At 40.6% G+C, this 27,043-nt stretch overlaps 1 protein-coding gene across 3 annotated transcripts in view; it reads left to right on the forward strand.

Annotated features, from left to right (window-relative positions):
- The window catches only part of DCAF1 (DDB1 and CUL4 associated factor 1), a 54,273-nt gene that overhangs the window by 18,978 nt on the left and 8,252 nt on the right, over positions 1-27,043 (forward strand). Inside the window, exons 9-23 of one of the 3 annotated variants that reach the window (XM_065687156.1) lie at positions 79-237; positions 2,703-2,882; positions 3,665-3,874; positions 5,017-5,186; positions 6,896-7,020; positions 8,082-9,342; positions 10,272-10,470; positions 11,167-11,249; positions 12,120-12,204; positions 13,624-13,857; positions 14,397-14,490; positions 14,961-15,065; positions 15,850-15,923; positions 17,129-17,233; positions 21,803-21,857. In XM_065687156.1, the coding sequence (XP_065543228.1) occupies positions 79-237; positions 2,703-2,882; positions 3,665-3,874; positions 5,017-5,186; positions 6,896-7,020; positions 8,082-9,342; positions 10,272-10,470; positions 11,167-11,249; positions 12,120-12,204; positions 13,624-13,857; positions 14,397-14,490; positions 14,961-15,065; positions 15,850-15,923; positions 17,129-17,233; positions 21,803-21,808 (3,090 nt within the window). In that variant the 3' untranslated portion in view covers positions 21,809-21,857. Of the gene's footprint in view, positions 1-78; positions 238-2,702; positions 2,883-3,664; positions 3,875-5,016; positions 5,187-6,895; positions 7,021-8,081; positions 9,343-10,271; positions 10,471-11,166; positions 11,250-12,119; positions 12,205-13,623; positions 13,858-14,396; positions 14,491-14,960; positions 15,066-15,849; positions 15,924-17,128; positions 17,234-21,802; positions 21,858-27,043 lie in introns of those variants that run through there. The other 2 variants (XM_065687155.1, XM_065687157.1) reach the window with 2 other exon arrangements.

Here is a 27,043-nt window from a genome sequence, read left to right on the forward strand (position 1 = left end):
TGTTTTTCTGTGGGGTGGGGGATGGAATTGATGACAGTTTGAAGAATCCCAGTCTAATCTGCTTTTATCCTTCCTTAGCATTTGGCATCGTTGCTGCTGCACAACAAGTTTGCAACAGAGTTTGTTGCTCATGGAGGAGTGCAAAAGTTGCTGGAGATTCCTCGTCCTTCCATGGCAGCAACAGGGGTCTCCATGTGCTTGTATTATTTGTCTTACAATCAAGATGCCATGGAGAGGGTAAGAGTCATGCTTTCACTGTAACAGCAGCAGTTTCTGTTGTTTCTCAGTGTTTCTACCTGTGTTCAAACAGTGAACAAACAACTTCTAACCTAAAAAGTAAATCTATATAGAAGACTTTGGTATGTGCAGGTAGTAGGTAGTATATAAATAATGGTGTATTTGAGTGTTTTGTTTGAAGAGTTTGGATTTTAGTTCCTAGGGAGTTAACTGAAGATCTGTCTCGTCAGCATTGTCTCAATACTTTTGTCTCCCTTTTCATCTTACTGTTCCTTCATTTTCTTCAAAAAACCCCACCAAAACCAAAAAGCCTCCCCCATTCTCATTTGCCTTTCCCTTCCTGGCTGCTCCAGTGGATATCCAAGATTGTGTTTTTCCATGCATGGTCCCAGTGTGGATAGCTTCAGTGTTACACGTACCTCAAGTCAGATTCCGGGCGGTGGCACAGCCTCTGTGGTGATGCTAGAGTGCAGCAGAGCACCAGTGCACGTCTGGTCTGAATTGTTCAGGAAATCAAACTAAATGACACTAAAAGTTCTCTGTGGCCTGAGCTTATCAATGTCAAAACAGCTGATCATGAAGGTGAAGTTCCTCACTTCGTATTTTAACACAGAGAAAAAGTTTTAAAAGAAATCCTCTTCTCAGTTCTGTTGTGTTCCTCCAGCAAGATCCCTTTAGACAGGCTGATATTGGCAGTGCACCTTTAAGCTTCAGTTTCCCAGGTACTTTAAACATTGATTCTGTTTGTTATTTTTTTGTATTGGCAGCAGCACTTACATGCTATGAACTGATCCACTTTATTCTGAAGTTGTTACCATGCCAAGTAAAAAGAGATGAACTTTCAGTTTGAGAGCATTAGTACTCGCATATGGGAACATCATGCTGTAACATTCAAAGCAACTGCAAAGTTGTACCCTAAAGCCTTGCAGCTCTGCTCTGCTTTGAGTGATAGCTTTGCATTCCTGGCCTGTCCCTGGCATTGTCTAGGGGCTTGGGGGTTTTTATTTGGTTTTTCATGTTTGGTTTTTTTTAGCTGAAAGTTGAAGCAGTTAAACTGGTAACTGTACATTTCTGCTTATATTTTCCTAGTTTTTGATGATGTCTGAGTGTGTGTTGTGATTGTTAACAAGCTTTACACTCCTTGAGCACATAGTATCTAGACTAGTAGTGGTTGTTTAAGGCTCAGTCTGTGTGGGTTCTGCTGGCATTTGTATGAGTGTGTTCAAAAACCTTTTGGTATTCGCAGTTGATCAGGGCTGTCTGTATCCTTTATTAAAGCTCACTTATGAGGGCAATAAAGGTGAAATTGGAATAATGTTCCCTCCACTTTTTTTGCTCACTATGTCAGAAAGATGGATCCTGGTGGCATATAACCTGCTTTAGTGCTTCCATGAGCCTTTGTCATGAGAAAACACTGCATGCTCCCTTTTCTCCTTTTTTCTTCCTGATTCCACTTACTGCCTGCATTGTTCAAAAGGATAACCAAAAGCTGTGGCAGGGTGCTGTGTTAGGATTTTATCTCCTCAGGCCATGTCATGAAACCATGCAGCTGTTTCGTAGTGACATCGACTCATCTGTTGGGTGTTATCCCTAATATAGACGCAAGGTAGAGCAGGTTTCTGTGGCAAGTTCCTCTCTTGTCTTTTTCAGAGGAAAAGATTTCAGAGGAAGCAAGTTTCAAGGGGCAGTCCTTTGTCTTGTAGTTTATGCAAAGCCTCTGGTCTTGAAGTGAAACCAAGGCTGGACCTGGTAGCAGTGTACTCTTTGAATATGTCCAACACCAGCAGAGACAAAAAAATCTGCCCACTTGACATTTGACAGCTGGTGCCAGTGCTTCAGCTGTCTGTGCTATTCCTCTTGGCACTGACCCTGGCAGAGGGTTCCAAGTTCCTCATTGTTAGAAGCTAACAAACATATGCAAAAGTGCAGTTCCAACACATGGTCTGCACGTCTCAGAGGCATCATCTGAGAAAACAAAGGCTGGCTCGGTTATCTATTGCCACAGAAAGTCAAGCGTTTGATCCTTGCAATTCCCTTAGGCTTCCATGCATCCACAGTTTGCTAGAACTGTGTATGATACTGTTACGCTGAGAAGAATTTTTGTTTCTTCAGTGGAAACTTCTCTTCCTTCTCTGCCTCTAGTGAAGCATACTTTGGACAGCTTGAAGTGGCATGGAAAAGGACTCTCTGGAGTTATACTGCACTAAGACTGTAATGGTCAGGCAATGGACCAATTGCTAGTCCCATGTTGCCGCATCATAGCCTTTATTAGTCTCACAGGGTCTCTCTTCTACTGGTCCGGAAATGGGACTTTTTATTTCATGTCTGAGATGTCCCAGGTCAAGCTGGAAGAAACTGATATTTGTCCTCTGTCTATTTGCCACTTAAAAGAACCCTCATTCTCCTTGGACAGTTTTTCTTCAGCAATCTGAAGTCCTTCTCAAGAACGTTCTTTTGTTTTCTAGGTGTGTATGCACCCCCATAATGTTCTTTCAGATGTAGTGAACTACACATTATGGCTAATGGAGTGCTCCCATGCCTCGGGATGCTGCCATGCTACCATGTTCTTTTCCATTTGCTTCTCCTTCCGTGCTGTCCTGGAGCTCTTTGACAGGCATGATGGCCTTCGGCGTCTGGTTAATCTGGTAAGGCTTGTAGTTTTATATGGTGAACAGGATTTTATGTCAGGTTTTGCACCCTTTAGAGGGCAGATGTGGAGAGTTCTGTTCTTTTGCTTGGTTTTGCTTGATTGTTTTTTCTCTCCTCACTTCCCAGGATATGGAAAGGTGGAGTGAAGTTTCTAAGCAACATACACATGGACTCCTTTTTCTTTATCATTTTTCTTATTATTGTATGATTATTGTCTAGAGACTTGCTACCCTTTGAAGAGCTTATTGGTACAACTGGGTTAAGCAGTACTTGTCCAAACGGTGACTTAATGTTAGTTCGGAAGTTTCTCACCATTCCACATACATGTGTGATATTGTCATGCACCCTTTTTTATGCAGATAAATCCAGCCTTGTTCCAGGAGAAGTACAACTTTCAGAGCACAAATTATGCTGTCTATGTACAAAAAAAAAATGCAGTCCTAATAGCTTAGGTTGTATCTAACTTGAGAATGTCACTGCAGGGTGTGAGCACACTTTGTGTTGTGTAATATAATGCCTAATAGCATTAGGCACAACACTGCCTCCAGATCTACACTGATGTAACTTCTGGATTTCTTTCTTCATATGTAGGGGGAAATGGTTCTTTTTAGACTTGCTATATGCAGATAGCCTTTTCTGTTCAGCCAACTTTTGTCAGCTCTCAGAGAGAGCTTGTATGTCTTGTGTGCAAGGTAAGTTGTTTGGGTTTAGTGCAAGTGCAGCTGAGAATAGCTAATGAAACTTTCTTTTTTGCCTCCCACCCAACCTCTTCCTGAAGATAAGCACTCTTGAGATCTTAAACCTGGAAGACCAAGGAGCCCTCTTGAGTGATGATGAGATCTTTGCCAGTCGCCAGACTGGGAAACACACCTGCATGGCCTTGCGTCGATACTTTGAGGCTCACCTTGCTATCAAACTTGAACAGGTGAAGCAGTCACTCCAGCGCACTGAGGGTGGCATTCTGGTCCATCCACAGCCCCCCTACAAGGTGAGTAGCATGTTACAAGCTGTTAACATGGTGGTTGCATTTTTCAAGTGAATCTAAGCTGCAGGAATATGTGGATGTCTTTGGAAGCCAGTGGAATAACAAGGCAGTGTGCAACTTATAGAGATAAGGATTTTATTTGTACTTTTTTCCTGCCTTGTGGAATGACACTGCGATAGGAAAATACAGAAGAGCCTTGAAGGTTCATCTGAACTACATTTGATTAAGTAATAATTTGATACATTCTACTCATCTGCTGTGGTTCCATTTCTATCTCTCAAAAGCTTAAGTTAAAGGCAGGGGTTTTTTTTGATACTTGTGGGATTTTTGATCTTTTAATCTCTGAAAGGACAGTATCTTTATGTACAGAAAATGCACAGTGTTGAAAAACTTGGAAATAAGTTTGATTTTATAATGAAAACGGAAATGATCAGGAAGATTCTTGTCCTCGCCATGTTTATTTTTTTTTCTGCTTTCTCCCTGCGAAGTGATTTTGGCTGTTTGTTTTGAAGGGAGCACATTTACCTGTGGTTTCTGGTTTAATTTATGATGGTTTTTATAAGAGCTGAAATAAGAAAACACAAGGGGGTTTTTGCTCCTGCAAAAATCAGTTATTTTGGTAACTAAAGAAATGTATGTAAGCTGTTGCCTTCTTGTGTAATTTAAACAAATTATTGAAAGGAATGCTTGTCAGGAATCTCCTTTTTTTCTTTAGTAGGTTTTGTAGTCAGAACTTAGAAACTAATTGTCATTTTTTTGCAGCCTTTTTAGTGCTTTAGCAGAAATACATTTTGAATGATAACGTAGTGACTACTACAATAATAGCTTAAAAGCTACTAAGTAGAGATTTAATTTAATGTAATTTCTTAAATTGGCCTAAGCCTTGTAGGACTGCAAAGAAACTTAAAGGATATTATTCTTAAGCTTATTATTGTATATTATAGCGACAGTTGCTGTACTCTTTTCTAATTGGGGAATAAACCAGGCAGTAAATACTTAATCTGCAAGAGACAGTTCTGGTCTGCTCTTCGTGAATGTCATTTTTGGTTAAATGCCAGCAGTGGGGTACTTGATAACAGAATATTGTAGTGCAGGTTTGTAACCCTTGTGATCTCTTCTAATGCTTCCAACTTATTTCCCCACAGGCCTGTTCATATACCCATGAGCAGATTGTAGAGATGATGGAGTTCCTGATTGAATATGGTCCAGCACAGCTCTTCTGGGAGCCAGCAGAGGTTTTCCTCAAATTGTCTTGTGTCCAACTCATGCTTCAGCTCATTTCAATAGCGTGCAACTGGAAGACATACTATGCAAGGTGAGCAGTTGGCTGTGATACTGCATTTTAGTGCAGTAAGTTGCAATTATTGGGCAGGACATTGCATTTTGAGAGCTTTCTACCTTTCTGATAGCATTTAAAACAGGCCCATACTGGTTAGTGCTGTTAGGGCCTGTGCTGTAGCTACACAGGGCTTGTAGAAGTTAACACTGTGGAAAGCAGGACTAAAATTTTGAGGTAGAGAGGGATTTCTGAAGAGCCAAAATGCCTCAGGCCTTTGATTTCTGTCAAATCGGCATCATAGTAGAGCTTAATCACAGTTCTGTGCCACTTTTTGTCTCATAATTCATCTTTTTGTTAGACTAAAAAACCTTTGAAGTAGAGGATGAAATCAAGACCTCTTAATTCTACAAAGAGGTGGATTGTCTGTTTTGATGTAGTAAATGTAGCTGACTTGAAAGGACACTGTGTATCACTTTGATTTGTTGGTGTTTGAAGTTTCGTGAGCAGATACAACTGTACAGAAGAGTTGTGTGAATATGCAACAAGCCGGTATTCAAGATAGGAAAAAGACTGGAGATTGTTACTGTGGATTGCTCAGGTTCATCTTCCTAGAAGATACACAACCAGCTGTTAAACTCAACATGGTGTTGGGGCTCACCTTATGATGCTCCAGTTTTAAATTTCTCCCTTGTCTTGGTGGCAGACAAGCTGTGGGAGCACCACAATATTCTGTTATCTTTCCCCCAATCTCCCTACCCAAAATATTTGCAGCATCCTTAGAAAAGAAGGAAACTGTGATAGAATACCATTAGGATCCTGTCCCCAGTTCAAAAGGAGGATGGGTACAAATTTCCAGTCTTTATTTATCCTAATGACCATCTGCTTCCCAGAGTGAACTGAGATATCTCTAGAGATATGTTCTGGTGAGTCACTGTTTGCTGTAACTAATTGTCATCAGCAATATTCTTGTCACCAGGATTCCCCCCTCTTTATTTCTGCTGCCTGCACGAGTTCCTGTCCTAATTCAACTTGAAAGCCTTGAAATCTGTTTTGTTTTTGCAATCCCCTGCCTACCTTTACCTCTCAGGTTGCACTCTCCTGGGTAGTTTCTGTTCTCCTGTTTTTTATTCTCTGCAGCTGTTTCCTAATTGCTGCTTGGGTTAACTCTTACCTTCCCACATGGGCTTACAAGCCTTCACCCCTTTTCTTGCATTCTGCTCTCCTGCCCCTTGCTTAGCAGCTCTTTTCATCTTCCACACACCTGTGTCTTTCTTAAACTGGTGCCTGTGTTGATGCCTTTTTCCTATTACAGTTGCTTGTTCTACTGCTGAACAGTTTCCGTTCAGAAAAACTTCCTTCCTAGTTGACTGTGACTGTATTTTAGACGTGTTTTCCATCTAAGATGTACAGTTACGTTAGATTTAGAAGCTTAATTTAGAATACTTTTGTGGGTAAGTCTTAACATTCTTACTTACATAAACAGAAATTGACAGTGCTTTTAGGAGCCTGTGGGCAGTGTGAGATAAATGTTGACAGACTACAGGCAATGGTGTGCATGTGAGCTCTGCCTTCTGTGGAGACAAGCCCATTAAAAGTGAAACCTGCTAAAATGAAGAAGCACCATTAAATACATCAGATGGGACTGATTTACTCCTATTTGTTGGAGTAGAATAGCTTTAATACTATGTTATGTATTGAAACAACTGTGTATACCTCTAAGAAGTCTTTCTGTTGTTGTCTTCCAGGAATGACACAGTACGATACGCTTTGGATGTACTAGCCATCCTGACTGTGGTTCCTAAAATCCAGTTGCAGCTGGCAGAACCTGTGGATGTGTTAGATGAAGCTGGATCTACTGTTTCCACTGTGGGTAAGCTGAATATGGTCCTTATGACTTACTTACCAGTTGTCTTCTGCTACATGTTTTTTAGCTGTCTCTCACCTACAGTGAGACAAGGGTTAAAATAATTCATGTATTTAGAGTTATTGTCAAGGATGCAAATAAATGGGAGAGTAGGCTGTGGTTAGAATTGTGTCATGATTAGAACTGTGGTTGGGTTACAGATTTGAAGACATGGTCTTTTGAGTTGCACTTGTTTTCAAGAGCTCATTAAATACAGATGGAGGCAAATCTGCTTTTGTAATGGGAGTATTAGGTTCCTGAACTTCCCAGAAATTTAGTTCTCCTGGAGATATGGCATCTTAGAATGTGGGAGAGGAGCACTTATGGTTGTTTAAGTTATGCTCTAATGGCTATCTGCAGGTTCAGTATGCAAATGAATGAGATGTGCTTGGATCAGATCTAGGGCTTATGCATTAACTGGGGCTTGGCTCTACTTTTTAAGAATAGAAAAAGGCAGAGTATAGGTATAGGCAAAAGAATTTATTTTGCACAAATCCTTTTTCTAGACAAAACACCAGTTCTTTCTTGAGTGAGGGTTTTGAGCTCCTGAAGCAACATGAAACAAACAGGAACTTTGTCAGGCCTGACTTCCTTTGGAAGCTGTGATATGGGTGTTGGTTTGGTTTTTTTTTCTCTTGTATAACAGGGTCCCCTTCTTTCTTCTCTGTTTCCACTTTGTTAGTATTTATACAAGGCAGTTGCTTTCTGCAATAAGAATCAGAGGCGTGCCTATGCATCTTTCTCTGTGCCGGGTATCCCAGGCTTTGTGTTCCTGGGCCATGCCTGATCACCTTCTCTGAAAGATTGACCATTTACTGGTGATGAAGTAGAGGAGCATCAGTGTGCAAAAATATTTTGCCAGGGAGGTAGACTATGTCTTACACTTAGTAGCAGAATGTCAGGAATTCCCAGAATGAAAACAGAATTACCTCTTTTCCACAAATTTGTTGAAGACGCCCTTGCTTTCCTGATGAACTGTGTAAGATACATTTTACAGTACTAAAGAAACTATTTATTTCCCCCATTAGGTATTAGTATCATCCTTGGAGTTGCTGAGGGTGAGTTTTTCATCCATGATGCTGAGATTCAGAAATCAGCCCTTCAAATCATCATCAACTGTGTGTGCGGCCCAGATAATCGGATCTCCAGCATTGGCAAATTCATCTCTGGAACTCCTCGTCGAAAGCTTCCTCAGGCCCCCAAGAGCAGTGAGCACACATTAGCCAAGATGTGGAATGTGGTACAGTCCAACAATGGCATCAAAGTGCTGCTGTCATTGCTGTCTATAAAGATGCCAATCACAGATGCAGATCAGATCCGAGCGTTAGCCTGCAAAGCCTTGGTGGGGCTCTCGCGTAGCAGCACTGTCCGGCAGATCATCAGCAAACTGCCGCTCTTCAGCAGCTGCCAAATTCAGCAGCTGATGAAGGAGCCGGTGCTCCAGGACAAGCGCAGTGAGCATGTCAAGTTTTGCAAATACGCTGCAGAGCTGATAGAGCGTGTCTCGGGGAAGCCATTGCTGATCGGCACAGATGTATCTCTGGCCCGATTGCAGAAAGCAGATGTGGTGGCCCAGTCAAGGATCACATTTCCTGAGAAGGAGCTGCTGCTCCTGATTCGGAACCATCTCATCTCCAAGGGCCTAGGAGAAACTGCATCTATCCTTACTAAAGAGGCTGATCTACCTATGACTGCAGCATCTCATTCATCTGCCTTCACCCCTGTTGCGGCTGCTGCCTCTCCTGTGACCCTGCCCCGCACTCCTCGTATAGCTAATGGCATCTCAGCCCGTTTGAGTAGCCACACATCTGTAGGTTCCACTGCCACCTCTGTCCATGCTCAGGCAAGGCCGTCTGCATCCCAAGGTCCACTTGCTCTTCCAGGCCCTTCTTATGCCAGCAACTCTCCTCTGATTGGCAGGATTAGTTTTGTCAGGGAGAGGCCATCTCCCTGCAACGGCAGAAAAATCAGAGTGTTGCGACAAAAATCGGACCATGGCGCCTACAGCCAGAGCCCAGCTATCAAAAAGCAGTTGGACAGACACCTTCCTTCCCCACCCACCCTGGACAGTATAATCACAGAGTACCTTAGGGAGCAGCACGCCCGCTGCAAGAACCCTGTTGCCACCTGTCCCCCTTTCTCTCTCTTTACTCCCCACCAGTGTCCTGAGCCAAAACAGAGGCGCCAAGCGCCAACTAACTTTACCTCACGGCTGACCCGCAGGGCAGCCTTTCCGAAGTACGGAGGGGTGGATGGTGGCTGCTTTGATAGACACCTTATATTTAGCAGGTAAGGAAGAAAAATGTTTCTTGATCCCTCTCAGGATGTATCCTGTGGCAAAAAGCCTTACCTGGATTCAGGCTGTGCAGTCCCACAGAGGAATATCCTTGAAGAGAAAAGTGTTTCAGTTCAACAGTGACAAGTGGGAGAGCCTTGAAAAGCTTTTTCAGAAGTTACGTTTTTTTTTTTATACTGACCCCTTAGTACATAAAGCACACTTTATTTCCAGTATCACATTAATTCAGTAGCAACATTGACTAATGAAGCTTACAGCTCTTTGTTTTCCATTGGAAGGTAAGTATGTATCACCGGTTTTACATGGGAGTGTAGCATAGCCTTGAGGTTGGTTGGCTGACAGATGCAGGACAGTGGAATCCATGTTTTGCTCTTACAGCTGTATCCACAGTATCACAATTGTTAACCTTTTTCTGTGGCCTTTCTTTGCTGAGGTTATATTAGAAGATGATGTAAAGTTTATAAAAATAAAGGTGACCCATAGATGAAAGCATCTTCACAGTGAAACCAGTATGACCTTGGAAAATTATGATAGGAGGTTACTTGGCTGATGTCCTGTGTCTTTTTGCGTTGAGTGTTTCAGAACTGTGAGAAGATTTTTCGCTGGCTGTCTTTACTTATCCAGGTGACAGTGTTACAGGTTTTCTGTCAATGCAAATTTGAAGATGGACTCAAAATGCTTCAACTTAATGATGTCCTTTAACAGAAGTACTTAATAGTGCAAAACAAACCCTGAAATGATGCAAACATGGTTGTAACATACTCACTTCACCGCTAGTCTTACAGCATACACTTAGCTTGTCCTAGAAGAAAGCTGTAACTTGTACCTACATGACATTTAGGGACTGGATTTAATATCATCACACAGCGTTTTAGTTTTACTTCTGTCTTTTGGCTGACCCTTGTGTTCCTACCTTCTCCAGGTTCCGGCCGATTTCTGTGTTCAGGGAAGCAAATGAGGATGAGAGTGGCTTTACCTGTTGCGCATTTTCTGCAAGGGAACGATTCTTAATGCTGGGTACTTGCACAGGGCAGTTGAAACTCTATAACGTGTTTGGTGGACAGGAAGAGGCCAGTTACAACTGCCATAACTCTGCCATCACGCACCTTGAGCCATCCAGGGTGAGTAATCAAAGACCTGTTCTGAGTTTTAGGAGTTCTCACAGCCTAATCCCTAGTATGTTGTGAGCCCATCTGGATATGTAAATCTAAAATGCACTGCCGGGTGGGCTGCAGTGCCTGTCATTAAAGTGCTTGTAGTAGTTACATACTCACATGCTCTCTGTCTGTGAGTTCTATAATTGATATTTGTTTTTCTTCCCATGATAATAGAAAAGATGCACAGTGGCTGTGTGCCTTCATAAGTAATGAATATATATGCTTGGAAGTGGAAAAATGCTTAAACTATGTATTTATGATAAATGTGAGATAAGAGATCAGAGTTTATATAACCTCTGTTGGAGAAATAAATCTTTTGGGAGTTGATTCTAGGAAAAAATAAAAGGAATTATAAGTAGAATGAACTCTACTCACAGGGCAGCAAAATACAGGCATGGATTATCCTGATTTGTATCTATTAAAATCGTAGATGGCTCTCATTGTTATCTATAACATTTTCCTTTGTCTGCCAGGGGCTCTTATACGTATTATTAGATACCTAGACTTTATCCTCATAGGAATAGTTTAATAAGCACAAAATCTGCTACAGTTCCACAGTTCATCTTGTAAGTGTAAGTTAAAGTGTACAGGCAAAATAACTTCTATTTTCCTTGGTATTCTTTTCCCTTCCTCCCCCTCCACACCCAACTAAAAATACAGGATGGATCTTTATTGCTGACATCTGCTACGTGGAGCCAACCTTTGTCTGCATTGTGGGGAATGAAGTCTGTCTTTGATATGAAGTAGGTATACTCTGAGCCAGCTGTGGGGTATGTTGCAGTTAGAAGAACCATTCAATATAGGCAGAAACTCTTAAGAACAAATCATGGAAGAACAGTACAGCACAGCTCTCAAAGTCTCTTATGAAAAAATAAAATATGCTGCTTTTCCTCTGTTGAGTATCTTCCCTCTTTTATTTGGTACAAGCAGCTTTGCTAAATTCTGACTACCTAAAGTCCTGTTTAATGCAAGATAGATAAGTGGAATCTGAAGGCAAAGACATATGTTTGCATTTTTATTCTCATGTTTGTAAATTATCTTTACAATATTTCTGTAGCCAGTTACAGAATTTTCCTAGCATGGTGATTGGTTTGGTGAGATTTTCAGACCTGGATACAAGCTATTTCAGCCCTGAATAAAGCTATGTAAATGTGAATTCAGTACTAGCATTTGTTCATTCTCGTTAAAAAAAATGGTTGGAAGGTTCTTTGCTTTTATAAGGCTTGGCTGTTGTCTGCCGTAGTTGTAAGCAACAGTTTTGGTGTGACCTGTTTTTGTCAGCTAGGTGGCATTTGTCAGATAAAAAGTTTCATGTGCCCCAGGCTTGCATGTGTGTTTGAACATTCATGGTGCTGTTCATTGCTCAGTCCTCTAAATAGTGTTATGCTCGTGGCAGACCCTGTTGATGACAAGTCTGAATTTGCTGTTTGTGTTTTCACTGGTCTGCTGTAAAGGCTGTGTTTGTAATAGATATTTTCCTGCCAAAGCCTTTTCTCTACTCTTTTAGATTTCTGAATTGTTGAAACCTCTGCTGGAGGTGTTGGGGTAGTGCTTGGTTCACAAGGTGATTTGAATTTTCAGTTCCTTTACTTCTTTACTGACTCTGTCTACAGGCATTCCTTCCCTGATGACCACTATGTGGAATTCAGCAAGCACTCTCAGGATAGGGTCATTGGCACAAAAGCAGACATTGCCCATGTAAGTATCAGCAAAGGTCATGGTTGTGAAGCTGAGACAAGAATATAATTCTTCAGAGAACATTTATACAGATCCGGGTGCTGTGATGTTCTTTGCAACTGATGAACTAAGAGGCTTTAGAAGAAAGCTTAGAAAGTGTCAAATAACTTCTCCCTGTGTCTAAGGGTATAAACTTGACCACTCCAAACGAAATGTAGCACAATGTGTGGAATGTCTTGCCTCTGTAGTTAGCATTCTGGGCAGTTGTGGCATTTGCTTTGTTTTGCTTTGAGACATATCATGCAGGACTTCCCTTACACCCCAGTGCCTGAAGTTGCCTCCTTTGCCTTTTTTGTCAGTAATAATGATAATAAAAGTTCCACTGTTTGTTAAGAGTAGCTCAGCCAACAGCTGTGGGAAGTGGCGTATTAAAAGTGTCCTCCTTTTGCCCCCCAAATTTGCCACTTGCTTTTGGGTATCTTAATTTTTAATTACTATTTAATTTTTAATTAATATTTAAATTATATATAAATTTTTATATATAAATAAAATTAATATTTAAATTTTTTTAATTATTTCCAGAGAATCTAGTTTCTTGTACAAATACCTGCAAATGTGACAGACACGGGCTTCAGAATGCTTCTGTTCTGTGTTAATTTACATTCATTATAGGCACTGTCTCTTTTGAGAGTATTTGCATAAGAAATTGTCATGAAACATAATTTATTCCAAATATGTGTGATTTTACATACTGCTCCAATTTGTTATAAGTCAGATCAGTTTGTGTATTGTGTGTTTATTTGGTAAACAGATTTGTTTTCTAATTCTAGAGATTGTTTTCCTCTCAGGTTTGAGTGAGGGCTAGGCTCTGAGGGATGGTACAGGTCAAATTTACCGGAGAAGATGGTCATAAAGCCTTTGTACTAGTTAAAGCCCTTTTTATCTTTTTATCTTCCAAAAGTTTGTTGGGACAAAGCTCACAAAGTTGCCAGGAGGTTTAACTCCTCTTCAACAGTTTCTGGCTTTTTTTCCCTCAGTGTGTGGAGTTTTGTGTTTGTAAATACCATCTGTTCTGAAGGCAGTTCCATTTCCAAACAGTTTCTGGCAAAGTGGTACCTTGTGACTGCAGCTTCGCAGCCCACTTTTCATAATGGGGTTAGTTTTTCTGGAGCTAATCCTGATCGTATTGAAATGTATCAGTGAACTTGCTGTAAGCTAAGTACTGGCCGAAACATGTTGTGAGACTAGGTTCCAGCTGTGAAAAACAAGTAAAGATCTGGTGGGAAGGCTTATCTTTGGAATGCTCTCTCTTGAAATGGAAAAGCAAAATGGGAAATGGGGTGATTCTGAAACAATCTAGAAGGGGGAACATGGGCTGATCTTAGGCACAGGTACATTACAAATTGTGACTAATCTTTCTTTTTCTTTTTAATCTAAAAGATCTATGATATTCAGACTGGCAACAAGCTATTGACTCTGTTTAACCCAGATCTTGCCAACAACTACAAGAAGAACTGTGCCACTTTTAACCCCACTGATGATCTTGTCCTAAATGATGGTGTCCTCTGGGATGTCAGATCAGCACAAGCCATCCACAAGTTTGACAAATTCAACATGACCATCAGTGGTGTTTTCCATCCCAATGGGCTAGAGGTCATAGTCAACACAGAAATTGTATCCTTTTGGCCACTCTGATAAATGATGTGCTGGACATAAAGAATTTATGTTGATAAACAAGTAGCTGTTTGCAGAAGTTGTATTAATGGTCTGCTGTGTTACAGGTTATGAATGGTAACAACAATTTTGTCTGTGAACTTTGAAGTAAGTAGGGGCTGTCAGAGCTAGCTACCTTAAATCTAGATTCTGCCTCTGATACAGCCTAGAGGAAATACTTAACACAGAGAGAGAGCAAGAGAGATTTTCTATAGTAATGTATTGTGTGGTACTCTGCTCTCTTCCCATCCCATTACCAAGATCAACCTTGAAGCTACTGCAGTAACTTCTGATAACTAGGAATGGCATTTTGAGTATAAGAGCTTTTTCAGTTTGAGCACATGGAAGGGATTGTGGTTCTAGAATTTAGCTCTGGTTCTGCCATATTTGCAAGAGGGTGGCAGTGGTGTTTCTTGAACACAATCAGTTGTTTGATGCTGTATTGAAAAGGAAATAAAGACTTTTGATTGTTTGTTGCTCCTTAGCCTGTATTTTTTCAGTGGGACCTCCGAACTTTTCATTTGTTACACACAGTACCTGCACTGGACCAGTGTCGTGTGGTCTTCAACTATACTGGCACAGTTATGTATGGAGGTAGGACTTCTCAGTTTCACATTACTGTCCTTGATCACCTCTGGTTTGAGATAAGTAGATGCTTGTTCTGTGAAATTGGAAGCTTCAGAGAGTCTGTCCCACTCCAGGCCTTACTGGCATGTGTGAACTGGTTTTTGCAGGATATTTATGCTATGTGTGTTGCTGACAAAGTCAGTTTTTTCTAACAGCAATATCACAACTCATTTGTGAGAGTAAAAATCAACCTATTGAAAAAGAAAATGTGTGTAACAGCAGATCTAATGATGCTTGAGAAGAATTTTATCCTCTGTATTAAGTTTCAGTGATCTGCAGTATTAATAAAGGCAGCTCTGAAGAGTATACATTAAACAGATCTTGCCAAGCTATTAAATAAAAAGAAAATTCATTTAAGAGTCTCATTTGATCTTAAGTTGATTGATGATCATGATGAATGGAAGGTGGATTTGTGGGATAATCTGTCTTTGTATCAGCTATGCTGCAGGCAGATGATGAAGATGACCTTCTGGAGGAGAGAATGAGAAGTCCCTTTGGCTCTTCTTTCAGGACATTTAATGCAACTGATTATAAACCTATAGGTAAGAGTAAGAGAGAAGCAAATAGCTTGGTCTGGAGGTGTAAAGATTTATTGAAAGTTCTGCTTAGTAACCTTCACTTCCTACTTTCCTTTGCATGAGTGACAAAAATCCTGCTACGACCTGCTCTGACTGAAGTGTGGGAGTTGGGTTTAACACTGAAATAGGTTCAAGTATCATATCCTGTTCAGTGTGTGACTGTCTTACTTGCTCCCGTTCAGCATTTTTGGCTTTATTTTCCTTTCATCTTTCCAAGTAGGGCATAATCTGAGATAGTAGGTCATTTGGCCAAGATGTCTTTGGTCCCTTTTCAAGAAGTTCCTCTCCACCCTCCCTTTTCCAAGCAGCATTTCCCCATTCTGGTAGTTCAGAATGCTGTCAGTTTGGCCTCCAGCTTGCAAAGCTTCTGCAGCTAGGCCAGTTGCTGCTACAGACATAAACAAATGTGGGGTTTGCTATGAAAGGAGACATGGCTCACAACTCGGTCCCTTGGTTGCCACCTATCCTGGAAGATTATCTGTTGTTTACTGTGCTTAGAGAAGCCAATAAATGTGTTATCAACACTTTGCAGAGTGGGTTAAGAACTTACCTGGCTATTTTTTATGACAGTCTCCAACATGTTTATTCTTTATTACAGGTTGAGTTTGTTACAAATGTTCTTTTCACTTCAGCTGTTGTTTCTTATCCCACAATTTTATTATCTGCTTTTAGACTTAGATCTTTTGTTTCAGCGAGCATTAAGTAATAATGCGGTTAACCACTGAGTTTGTTTTGTGATGTTTTCCAGCTACCATTGATGTAAAACGGAATATCTTCGACTTGTGCACAGACAGCAAGGACTGCTATCTGGCTGTCATTGAGGTAAAGGAGTTAAGAATACACTCTGGGCTCTGTAGCTGTGGTTTGAGTGCAGTACTTCTAGTTTCTTCTTAAAACCTTTGAAAGTGATGATTCTGGAGTTCCTAATGTTAAATTCATGTCCCAAGCAGTGGTGGTGTTCTGATGATGGTAAATACGTTGTTAATTTTTTCTTGTCCACCCACATCAGTCTCGTGTTTCTGCCTGTGATTCCTTAAACTTCCAAACACATTTGCCTCTCTTCTTCAGACACTTCCCACTTTAAAATGTGCAGAGGTTTTCCTTTTCATAAGCATTGAGAAATGCAATTTTTTACCTATTTATGCCAGTAATTTCCTATTAAAATTTGCACTGTATCAAATAACCAGGAAAAATAATCCTCCTGGGGCTTCCCATGGAGCTTTTCTGTGAATCACTCTTATTGTTCCTTTTTCACCTGTCTTCCTAGCCAAATCCCAGAAGCTAAGGGTTTGAAGCAAAAATTACTGAGTGAAACTTCTTGTTTGTTAGGGGGGAAGTAAAATTAAACTAACGGGTCCAGTTCTTTGTCTAACAGTATGTTGCCAGTACCTAGTTTCTTGACCCTGAGTATGGACTAATTTAAAATCCTGTCTACTTAATACTCTGAACCGCTGATCCTTAAAGACAAAAAAAAAGCTAGTCAAGGATTTGTAGGAGGACAAGCTTCATGTTGTAACTCCTGGAGTTGGAGCTGTCAAGGTATCGAGGCCAAGATACTGAAAACTTTCATTTATAGGAGCCATTGGAAATGTTACTTCAGGGTATGTGGCAGCAGTGGTTGCTGGGGTCAGACTACTGTCTCCGTGAACTCTTGCTGTATGACAGCTTTTAGCATTCTCTCAAGGCGTATGGTTCAATGGTATGTCGGGGAGGCAAATTTATAGGGAAGTGGTGTGCAGTTAGGTGAGAATGGACCCATAGCATGTTAAGGATCCAGTAAATGTTTTAAGTCTGCTGGTAAGTGTGTGACTTGCAGATGATGAAAGCAGAAAGTAAATATCTACATCACTTCTGGACTGGTCCTTGAAACCAAAAGAACTTGGTTTTAGTGCTAATTGTACTGCTGCTACTAAATGGGAGGGAGAGATTTTGGGAATGTTTCTGTGGCTGAGATCAGGTACAGCATTGAATATGAACACTAAGCTTAATTCCTGGGGCTAATTCCTGTGTGGGCATCTCCTCTTCAGAATCAAGGGAGCATGGATGCCATGAATATGGATACAGTTTGCAGACTGTATGAAGTGGGCAGGCAACGTCTCGCAGAAGATGAAGAGGATGAAGAAGATGATCAGGTGAGAAGTATAGCATTAACCTGCTTGTTCAAGAGTAGCTGTTAGCCATCTACATGTGAGAGGCCATAGGTGTTCTTTGTTACCCATAAAGTACAGACGCCTCATTTGATCTCACCAAATATGAAGCAGGTCACTTCACCGTCAGCATAAACTGCAGCTATCTATGCAGAACCTGTGTGAACTTTGTGCCCTGTAAACAGACATAATAGTTTGTAGTTTATTTATTAGTTTCCCTAAGTATTTCAGTCTTCATCATAGAATCATAGAATGGTTTGTTTCGGAAGGGATCTTAAAGCTCATCTAGTTCCAATCCCTTGCCGCAGGCTGGGTCACCTCCCACCAGACCAGGTTGCTCAAAGCCCCATCCAACCTGGCCTTGAACACCACCAGGGATGGGGCAGCCACAGCTTCCTTGGGCAACCCATTCCAGTGCCTCACCACTCTTACAGTAAAAACTTCTTCCTTATATCTAACCTAAATCTCTCTTGTTTTAAGTTCGAATCCATTACCCCGTGTCCTATTGCTACAGTCCCTAATGAAGAGTCCCTTCCCAGCATCCTTATAGGCCCCCTTCAGATACTGGAAGGCTGCTATGAGGTCTCCACACAGCTTTCTCTTCTCCAGGCTGAACAGCCCCAGTTTTCTCAGCCTGTCTTTGTATGGGAGGTGCTCCAGTCCCCTTATCATTCTCATGGCCCTCCCATGGACTTGCTCCAACAGTTCCATGTCCTTCTTGTGTTGGGGACACCAGAACTGCACACAGTATTCCAGGTGAGGTCTCACAAGAGCAGGGTAGAGGGGCAGAATCACCTTGTTTGACCTGCTGGATAGAAACTTTGAGATTTATTATACTAGGGTTGTGTGGTTTGTTGGTTTTTTTAGTACTTTAACACCCAGTAGAGATGGTGGTATATGAGTGTTTCCTTTTTTTCAATTCCAAGTGTCATATTTGGGCCGAACTTGTCGCCAGTTTCTGAATGAGACACAACTTGTGACTGATGCAGTGAAACTGCACCCTGCTTCTACACAGCAGAGTGTTTGAAGAGCTTTCACGAAAGGTGTGGGCTTGCATTGGGATGTGTTGGTTTTCATTCTCAGATCAGCCATTTGATCTCTGGCAACTTGATGAAAGAGCTAAGAACTGCAGTAAGTGCTCCTCAGGCTGCAGTTGGTAGAACACACAGTAGCACAGAATACTTACTACAGTACAGTGAGAATTAAAAACACATTTGTAGCTTTTAGGGTGTCAGGTGCGGGGTTCTCTTGGTTTGGTTTTGAGTTTTGGTTTGTTTTTGGGGGGTTTTGTAGCTTCTTTTGTTTTGAACAGGCAAAGACCTTATGCTTCAATTCCCTAAAGATGTTAAATGCATTACTCTCTGCTCTTTGGTGTCTGCATTCTAGTAAAATCATGTATTTGTATCTCCTGCATGAAAAGCTGACTTCACCTTTTCCCAAAGAATGCCAGAAGGTAATAGTTTGCTGAGCTTTTCCAGACTGTGTAGAAAGCTGGGTTTCTGATACACTTTCTATCTCTGAATCTTCCTGTTGCTGGGTTAAAACTTTGTAGTCCAGAAGACTGGACGCAGATCCCAGGAAAGAGTACTTTTTTTTGTAGCTTGTTGTTACTATTACACTTTCACTGCAATTCTGAAGATAAAGCAGTAGTTCTGTTTGGATACACAGTTTGCTGTCGTGTCCTCTCAATGTTTTATGAATTTCCAGGTGAAGTCTTTCCATTCTTTATGAAATCATTGGTTGCTGTTTCTGTCCCTAGATTGGATGGACTCAGTTTAGGAACTGAATGATGGGTAAAGAGTAGAATTCCATGGGAAGCAATGAGCGGGGTGGAAATTACTGTTCCTTCCAAAGTACTTTCTTACAGTCCTTACCTTAGGCAGTGGTTCCTATTTTTGTCTCTGCTTCCGCTAGTTTTGTTCACATTCAGTATATTTTAGTAAGCTTATTTCTTTATGAAATCTCAAAACCCAGTTGGAAGCAGAAATTGATATTGCATTATACAATGATTAACTAGCAGCTGTTTTGTGACATCATTGGTACGTGTTGACTTAAGTGGAGGTCTGTGTTTATATAAGAGGACACAGTCTGAATGCTGTTGGTTCCAGGCTGTAACACTAGGTACCAAGCAGAGATAAGGTACCTATCATCCATTAAATGTGACTGGGGATGTTTTCTGTCTTACAAATGGAGGTGGCCCCAGCAGAATTGAAGTATGCTAAAAGGTTTTCTGGAAGGTTTATGGAGTATTCAAACAAAGCTGCTCTCAGATTGATTTGGAAGTTAAGAGTGACTAGTTGATATTACATGATTGCTGCGTTTTATGGTCTTTATTTCTGGGGTGTATAGATGTTTCCTAGACAGTAACTTCTAGAGATGGTTACAGTCAAGTGTCTTTTAGTAAGAGAGATTTGGTGTTAATATAAACAACATTTATAAGCCCCAATTCATGTCAGTCTATATGTGTTTAACAAAATATAAACCCCCTGGCTTTCTGTCCCACAGCTGTTCACTGCTGTTCCTCCAGGTTTGTTCTAGTCTCAGGCTTACAAAATGTAAGTTTGTCTCCATGGAGACATCCAGTATTGAGCTAGAATGAGTAGAGGTTTTCCAGAATAAGGACAGAATCTCTGGCACATTTGCCTATCAGGGCTAACAAGAGTAATTTGCTTACTGATGAACAGGAGTTTTCTGTTTATACATACGGTCACATATACGCACATGTTTACTATTTGCCTACTTAGTTTCTGTGATTTAGGCTTTGAAAAATGGGAAATAAACTTTCCAGTTTGTTGGGATTTCTCCCATATATTCTAAAATGCCTTCTGACTAAAAGAAGATGCTTTCTGATCTTTTTAATCAACGTGGTGTGTGTGGAAATCCACGTGAGTCAACTTAATCTGGTGTCTCTTTGGTCAAGATTTGTAGAGCAGATGCCGGTTTGTTTTGGCCCCTGTATGTTCACACCTTGACTTTATGCATATATGTGTTTTTGTATATGATCTACATGGGTCCATGAGTATAGTTTTTTGCCTGTACAGAAAGTAGTAAGTAACCAAATTGGCGCATGGGCAAGCCTTGCTTGGAAGTCACGTGATGCAGAATAAAACTGCTTTAAAATTGTGCTTGAGACAGGAACTGTGAAAAGTATCTGCCTGACATTATTTTTTAGTTTCAATTTTGATGCCTCATAATGTCAGATTTGACAAATGTCAACTGATAGCTCAGTGACAGGCTTTTGAAAACCAAAAGACTGAGAGCCTGCAAAATGAACCTTGCAGGGGAATTTGGCCTTAGGTATCTTTCAATTCCTTCTCTCATTTAAGCAAAGAAACAAAGCAATTCTATTACTCCCCCTTTCTCAAATCAAACTGAACTGTTACATAAATTACCTTCAGATTAAATGATCAGGCTGACTTAGCTGGCTTGCGCTTGGTATTGCTGCAGTAGATGTTGATGGTTTTGTTTGAAATGCTTGAGAATAGCCCCAGTGTAGCTGAGTTCTTCCTTGACTGTTGCGCTAGCCCTCCATATAAGAGCTCTGGAAAAAAAAAAAAGCTGCCTAGTTATGGCCAGTAATCCAGAGCTGTCAAGCCTTGGTTAACAGAACAAATGCTAAACAGATATTGATACTGTGTACTTTGTACTTACTGTGATAATTGAGGGAAAGCGAAGCTACAACATGCTTAGCAAGAGCAGGTTTGTGTGCTTTTCTTTGTTGGATGTTTTATTCCAAAAGAATTAGTCTTTCTGCCTTGAGCTTCATGAGTTTTGTGTATTATTCACTGCTAGGTGAGTATCTAAATGGGTCTATCAGTGACCAAGTCTCACAAGTATTTGCAAGACTATATTCAGTCTATACAAATATGAAACTCTGGGGAAATAGGCTGAGTTTCATACTCTTTAGTCCTGCAGCAAGATCCTCCTCTTCTTTGTGTATTTGCCTCTGTTTTAATACACTCCTTCAGTGTCAGACTTAGCAAAAATGAGTATTTGAGCTACTGATACAGATGCTGGACCATCTTTTGGTTGTTAACTTGCTTAATTCTTATTTATTTCTGTTTCTTGGCTGATTAGTATCCTGTGTTTCACTCAGTAATCTACTGTTTTCTGCAGTGTGGCAAACCAGGAATTTCAGAGGAAATGATGCAAAGGAAAGTTAATGTACTGGTCTGGCCTAGAAAGGGCCACATGGTAGTTCCTATGTGCTAGAAGGGGACACTTCAGAAATACTAAGTGATCAGAAAAGCTAAAACCAAGTAGACCACAGAGTAGACTCGAACTGTGAACCTTAAGTCTGGATGGCATGATCTTCTGAGTGGGTTACAGCCTTTTCAGTCTGTGCATTTTTACCTCTTATTTTAGTTAATCTTTCCATATTAGATCTTTAAGGCCTATTTTGCTCTCTGTGGTATATGTGGATGATGTTGCATCCATGAGGCTTAAGTAGTATTCTCAGTTACTGTCATGTACAGAGAGATCTATGGCTGCATCAGCAGATTGCTTCACCTAGCTGTCCCTGTCCTATAAAGTGTGTTCTACTTCTTTTGCCAGAACTGAAGAACTGTTAATTATCCTGCAGTGCTTCTGGGCTATCGAAATGGTGATGGTAGGTGTTTTGTCTTTTTGCATTGGTTTAGAAAATTGTAGGTCATGTGAAATCAAAGCTTTGGAGATAAGGCAGTAAAGACTGAAAAGACAATTACTATTCTAGCATATGGTATGGTTTAGACAGGATGAAGAATGTTTTTCCTCAGCTATCTGTGTGGTCTTTGGGATCCCAGTTTCTTACTTGTATTTTAGGACTTTCCCCCTGTTTGCCTGGAACAGCAATTCCACTGTATTTTTATTGCTGTTAGTCTGATATAGGTTTGTTTTTATGTAGATACTTACTTGCTGGGGAAAAAAAAAAAACCAAAACCATAAACCTTAATCCATATTGGCCCATGTATTTGAAAGCCATCAGACCATGGTGGTGCTTTGTCACTACAGGCTGCCTGGGGACCTCTAGTTTTTCAGGAGCTGTTACTGTAACCTTTGAAGATACACTTTGTTCATAAACCTTCCTTGAGACAAGGTGGTTTAAAGAATAATAGCTGGGAGCAAGTAATTTTCAGACAAATGTCTCAAAAGATAATAATATACAATGTGTTTATTGCACACCATAATAGGGATCTTTGTTGCAGCCAGGGAGACTAACTACAGTGTGGTTTCCGTCAAAGACCTGTTCACATAACAGACACATCTTTTGAACAGGCATCCTCCAAACCAAGTATTTAAAGAGTAATAGTAATAAAGTTTTCCCTATGCCTCTACTTCTTAACCCATTTTTAGATAGTAGCAAGTAACTGACAGCTTCAGCCTCTTCTGCTGTTTCAGAATCTAGTTTCATTAACTGTCAGTGCAAACAGAGGAAATTACTGGAAAGGAAAAAGTAATTGGAGCTTTCAGAAGGCTAGACCTAGTGTTATGGAGAAAAACAGCTTCAGCAGAGATAAAAGCATATTCTACCTGTTCAGTGACAGAAATCAAAGGTTGACTTCCTCTCACCTCACACATCTTTCTAGAATTCCCAGAGTAGCTGGGATCCAAGAAAATAAAAGCTGCCCCAGCTGTGATGAGAAATGTCAGTCAGAAGCTTGAGAAAATAAAGAACAAATTCTCATCCATAGAAGGAGAGTGCATTTACCTGCCAAATGGTGAAATTCCTTTACACACTATTGTTTTTTGCTATGCAATTAAAGGAATGGGCTCATTTTTGTGACTGAGTGTGAGATCATTGAGAAGGAAGGATGAGAAGCAAATTCAGAAATGCACCTATTCTGAGCTCCTTACGTTATTTCTGAGCCCTGCAGCACAGAGAATATACTAGTCACATTAGAACACATTTATTCCCAGTATTAAAGACTGTATCAACTGCAAAATGATGTCTTGTGCATGTGCCTCACAGAGGGCAGTGACTCTGGAGTTTGATTGCTGTCAGCTACGTACAGTTGTGTTAAAATGGAAACAGTTCACAGACAAAACCAGAGTAGTGGTTGAAAGAGTCCCTACTGAACATGCCAACCCAACAGAGGCCCACTTACTTTAAAGTTTTTGTTTATCTGTGTCATGGATGCTCTTCCATTCAGCACGGGTAAGTAGTCATTGTTAGACAAGCTAAACCTACTTACACAGACTAAGAGAATAACTGCTTTTTTTATTTCTTCACTCCATGTGTTGCCTCTGTGACATACTGTATGCTGTTTCCTGTATTAAATCTGCACATGCCTACATCTGCATAGAACCCTATGGTAAGATTCTTTGCTTGTTACATGTAGTAACTCATGCGCATTCCCAGGCTTCTACGTTTTTAGCTCTGTGACCTCATTAATGGCTACGAAGAAGCAGAAATTCTAACACTGAAATAGCCAAGGAGGTAAAAGTAGGTACTGGCCTGCAGGGTGAACAAGAGGAATACTTAGAATTAATTTAATGGTATGATAATATGAAACGAGTTTGAGTTTGCTGGCCGAGGGGAAGGGTGGAGACAAGGTAATCTAGGATATAAAATTCCTTACATGCTTGACCTCCTAGAAGGACTGTTGGCTATATTTAAGATTTTCCATTGTCCGTTGTTCAGGGAGTGTTAAAAAGTGTGTGTGTGAGAGGAGGATTGGATAGAAACTCTTAAGTGACTGAAAACCAGACATTGTCACTTTGGAGAATTGCATGGCAAAGGATCAGAAGGTACCAGTATGCTACACAGATGCTTTGGAAGCAAAGAGAATAATTGTCAGAAGATACTACAAGGGGATTGTCTTCGAGAGAGATTGATTGGAGAAAGTTGAATTACTGAACCAAGGGGGAGACTTATTCCTCCGGAGTAAAACTTGTATTTGAATGATCATGTGTTCTTTTTATATGAAAGCAAAGCTCCTTCCCATGCTGCAAATAGCTAATTAAAATAATATTGATATTTTGGAAGAGATCAGATTATTAAAAATGAGTTTTCTTTTCTTTAGGAGAAACCTGGGGGAGGAGGGTGAAAGACAAGGGGAAGTAAACTAGTAGGGAGTTTCTTGCAAAAGCAAATAAATTGACCAAAATAGTGAGACTCTGGAAATATGAAAAAAAAAAAACAAACCAGCAACCAAAAAAACCCCACAAACCAACCAAAAAAACCCCACAAAACACAACACCCCCCCCCCCAACAACAAGCTAGAGAAAATAGTTTATAGAAGCAGATGCTTACCAGCAGATTATTAGACCTAGCTACAAATAGCCAGAAGTGAATTAAATACTAGCAGAAAGATCTGAGAAAGTGGGAAAGCTTCACTGACCTTTGATTAACTGTTTTGCAGGTAGAGAGAAGACATCCTCATCTATGAAAATAGGAATAGGAATGCCATATATATAGTATGGTTCAGACTGAGATGCAGTAGAGCTTGTGCTTTCAAGCAAAGGGGCTGCTGCTGGAAAGCATCTGCAGGTGGGAGGTGTTGACTTGGAAATGCTGATAGGAGGTGAGCATGGGGATGGGAAGGAGCAGTTGTGAGATGGTGGCAGCCAAACAGTTCATAGAGCAGTAACAGGGGAAGTTGAGCAGAAACTTGTTGACATAAATACTTGCTTTGGACTCTTAGGAGAGGAAGTGAGGTGTCAGATGGAAAGATTAAGCTTATTGTAACAGTTGAAACCATGTCAAATAAGCAAATGATCAGTGACCTGTAAATCTGAAAACTTAAGGTTTCCAAACCTAATATGACAGGCTAAGAACCTAATGACAGGCTAAGAAAACTGGGACTGTTCAGCCTGGAGAAGAGAAGCTGTGTGGAGACCTCATAGCAGCTTCCAGTATCTGAAGGAGGCCTGCAAGAATGCCAGAGAGGGACTCTTCATCAGGGACTGTAGCAATAGGACAAGGAGCAATGGGTTTAAACTTAAACAGAAGAGATTTAGTTTAGGTATAAGGAAGAAATTCTTTACTGTGAGAGTGGTGAGGAGCTGGCATAGGCTGCCCAGGGAAGCTGTGGCTGCGCCATGTCTGGTGGTGTTCAAGGCCAGGTTGGATGGGGCTTTGAGTAACCTGGTCTGGTGGGAGGTGACCCAGCCTGCGGCAGGCGATTCGAACTAGATGAGCTTTAAGGTCCCTTCCAACCCAAACCACTTTCGTTCTATGAAGTATGTCCAAATGCACATCAAACAACAATATGGAAGAAAATACATAACACTTGAACAAGAGCAAAATGTGTTTACTAAGCTCTTAACAGGCTGTAAATACTGACTACATTATGAGTTAGGTCAAGTAGTTACAGTGCTGCCACCCTTATAGATACCATTATGTAGGGGCATTTACAAAATGCCATTCCTTTAGGGGATGTTTACATTACTAGAATGCCATTCCTTTAGGAAGACTTTTAGGAAAGTTTCTTCCTTTGTAGGTATAAATGATAAATTAATTGAATCAACTTACTTGGCTTTCTGAGTGTTCATGTAGGATCACAAACCCGGTAGAAAAGTTACCAGTAATTTGCTTTGAGATTATCTTGGTATAATCCTTTTCTATGTAGTCAACTTTTCTGATTCTGCAAGTTGATTCTCAGTAGTTTTCTTGTGCTGCTACATCTTTGTAAATCTGCCTGTATGCAGGCATATTAAACTGCTGGTGTGAGTCACTTTTGACTTCTTAAAACATCCTCAAAGTAGTTCTAGGGTCATAGGCTGTGTGTTGAGGCCATTTATGTGCTACTGTGTGAATTAGTTAATTTTAGTGAGTGAGTGTTGAGAGATTTCTCTTATGATGCACACTTAATTGTCCCATTTTGCAGTCTTACTCTAGAACTTATAGTTCCTGCATCCTTTGTACTTGTCTAAAATGTATAACTAATGATACTGTACAGTACTGAGTTATACTCTTAAGACTTTTTGACTTACTGATCCTACCCTGAAAGGCTGTTTTTCTGACTAAACTAGTCTTTATTAGTTGAATCAAATTAACTCTTCAGTTGAGTCAAGCAATTTGTAAGTTGAACTGGGGCCTGTCCATGTATTGACATCCTACTTAGATCTGTGGATAGCTATTCTGCACTAAAGGTGCAGCCTCTTTGCTGTTTTGTTTCGTTCTCTTGTTTGCTGAAATTGCCAGCTTTGTCTTTGTTCATTACTTTAGTTTTCAGCCTTTTTTCTTTAACTGGGGTGAAGTCAATACCTATGTATTTATGTAGAGAAGTGGGGCCACCAGGCCATTTTGTGTATGAAACAGGGTGGATGTTTCCTAGATCAAAATTCATTTATAATCGCAGTGCTGTGTTTTTGAAGAGCAGAAAGAGTTGGCCATCCAGGTATGTTGAAACTATATTGCCATCTTCATTGCAGCTGTTACACAGTGACATCTGTGTATGCTGGAGATGAAGAGAAGTAACACTAGTATGGCACTCAGTGGGCACTCTAAACTGTTCTACTCTTGTTATCTATCAAGTTAAAGCTTCCTTAAGTTAATCATAAATTTAGATATCTACAAACAATTAATATACCTGAATCACAGTGTAACTAAAATGGGTAGCAATGTGACATCCTTCATGCGAAAGTTGAGCTCTGTCTTCTCCCTGCGAGTGTTGCCTACTCTATTTAAAAGGGAGAACTGGATTTCCTCTTTTTTCCTCAGGTTGGGATTGTTTGTAATCTTATATGAATTAAATAGGAAGGTAGGGTTTTGGTCTAGCTATACTGTAATAATAGTGCCCCTGGGTGTAGAGTAGGCACCCAAGAATATCTCAGGCAGTGAGTTGCAAGTTCTGATAGTGAGGTAAAGTG

This window comes from Lathamus discolor, chromosome 7 (genome assembly GCF_037157495.1).
Source record: "Lathamus discolor isolate bLatDis1 chromosome 7, bLatDis1.hap1, whole genome shotgun sequence".
Lineage (NCBI taxonomy): Eukaryota > Metazoa > Chordata > Aves > Psittaciformes > Psittacidae > Lathamus > Lathamus discolor.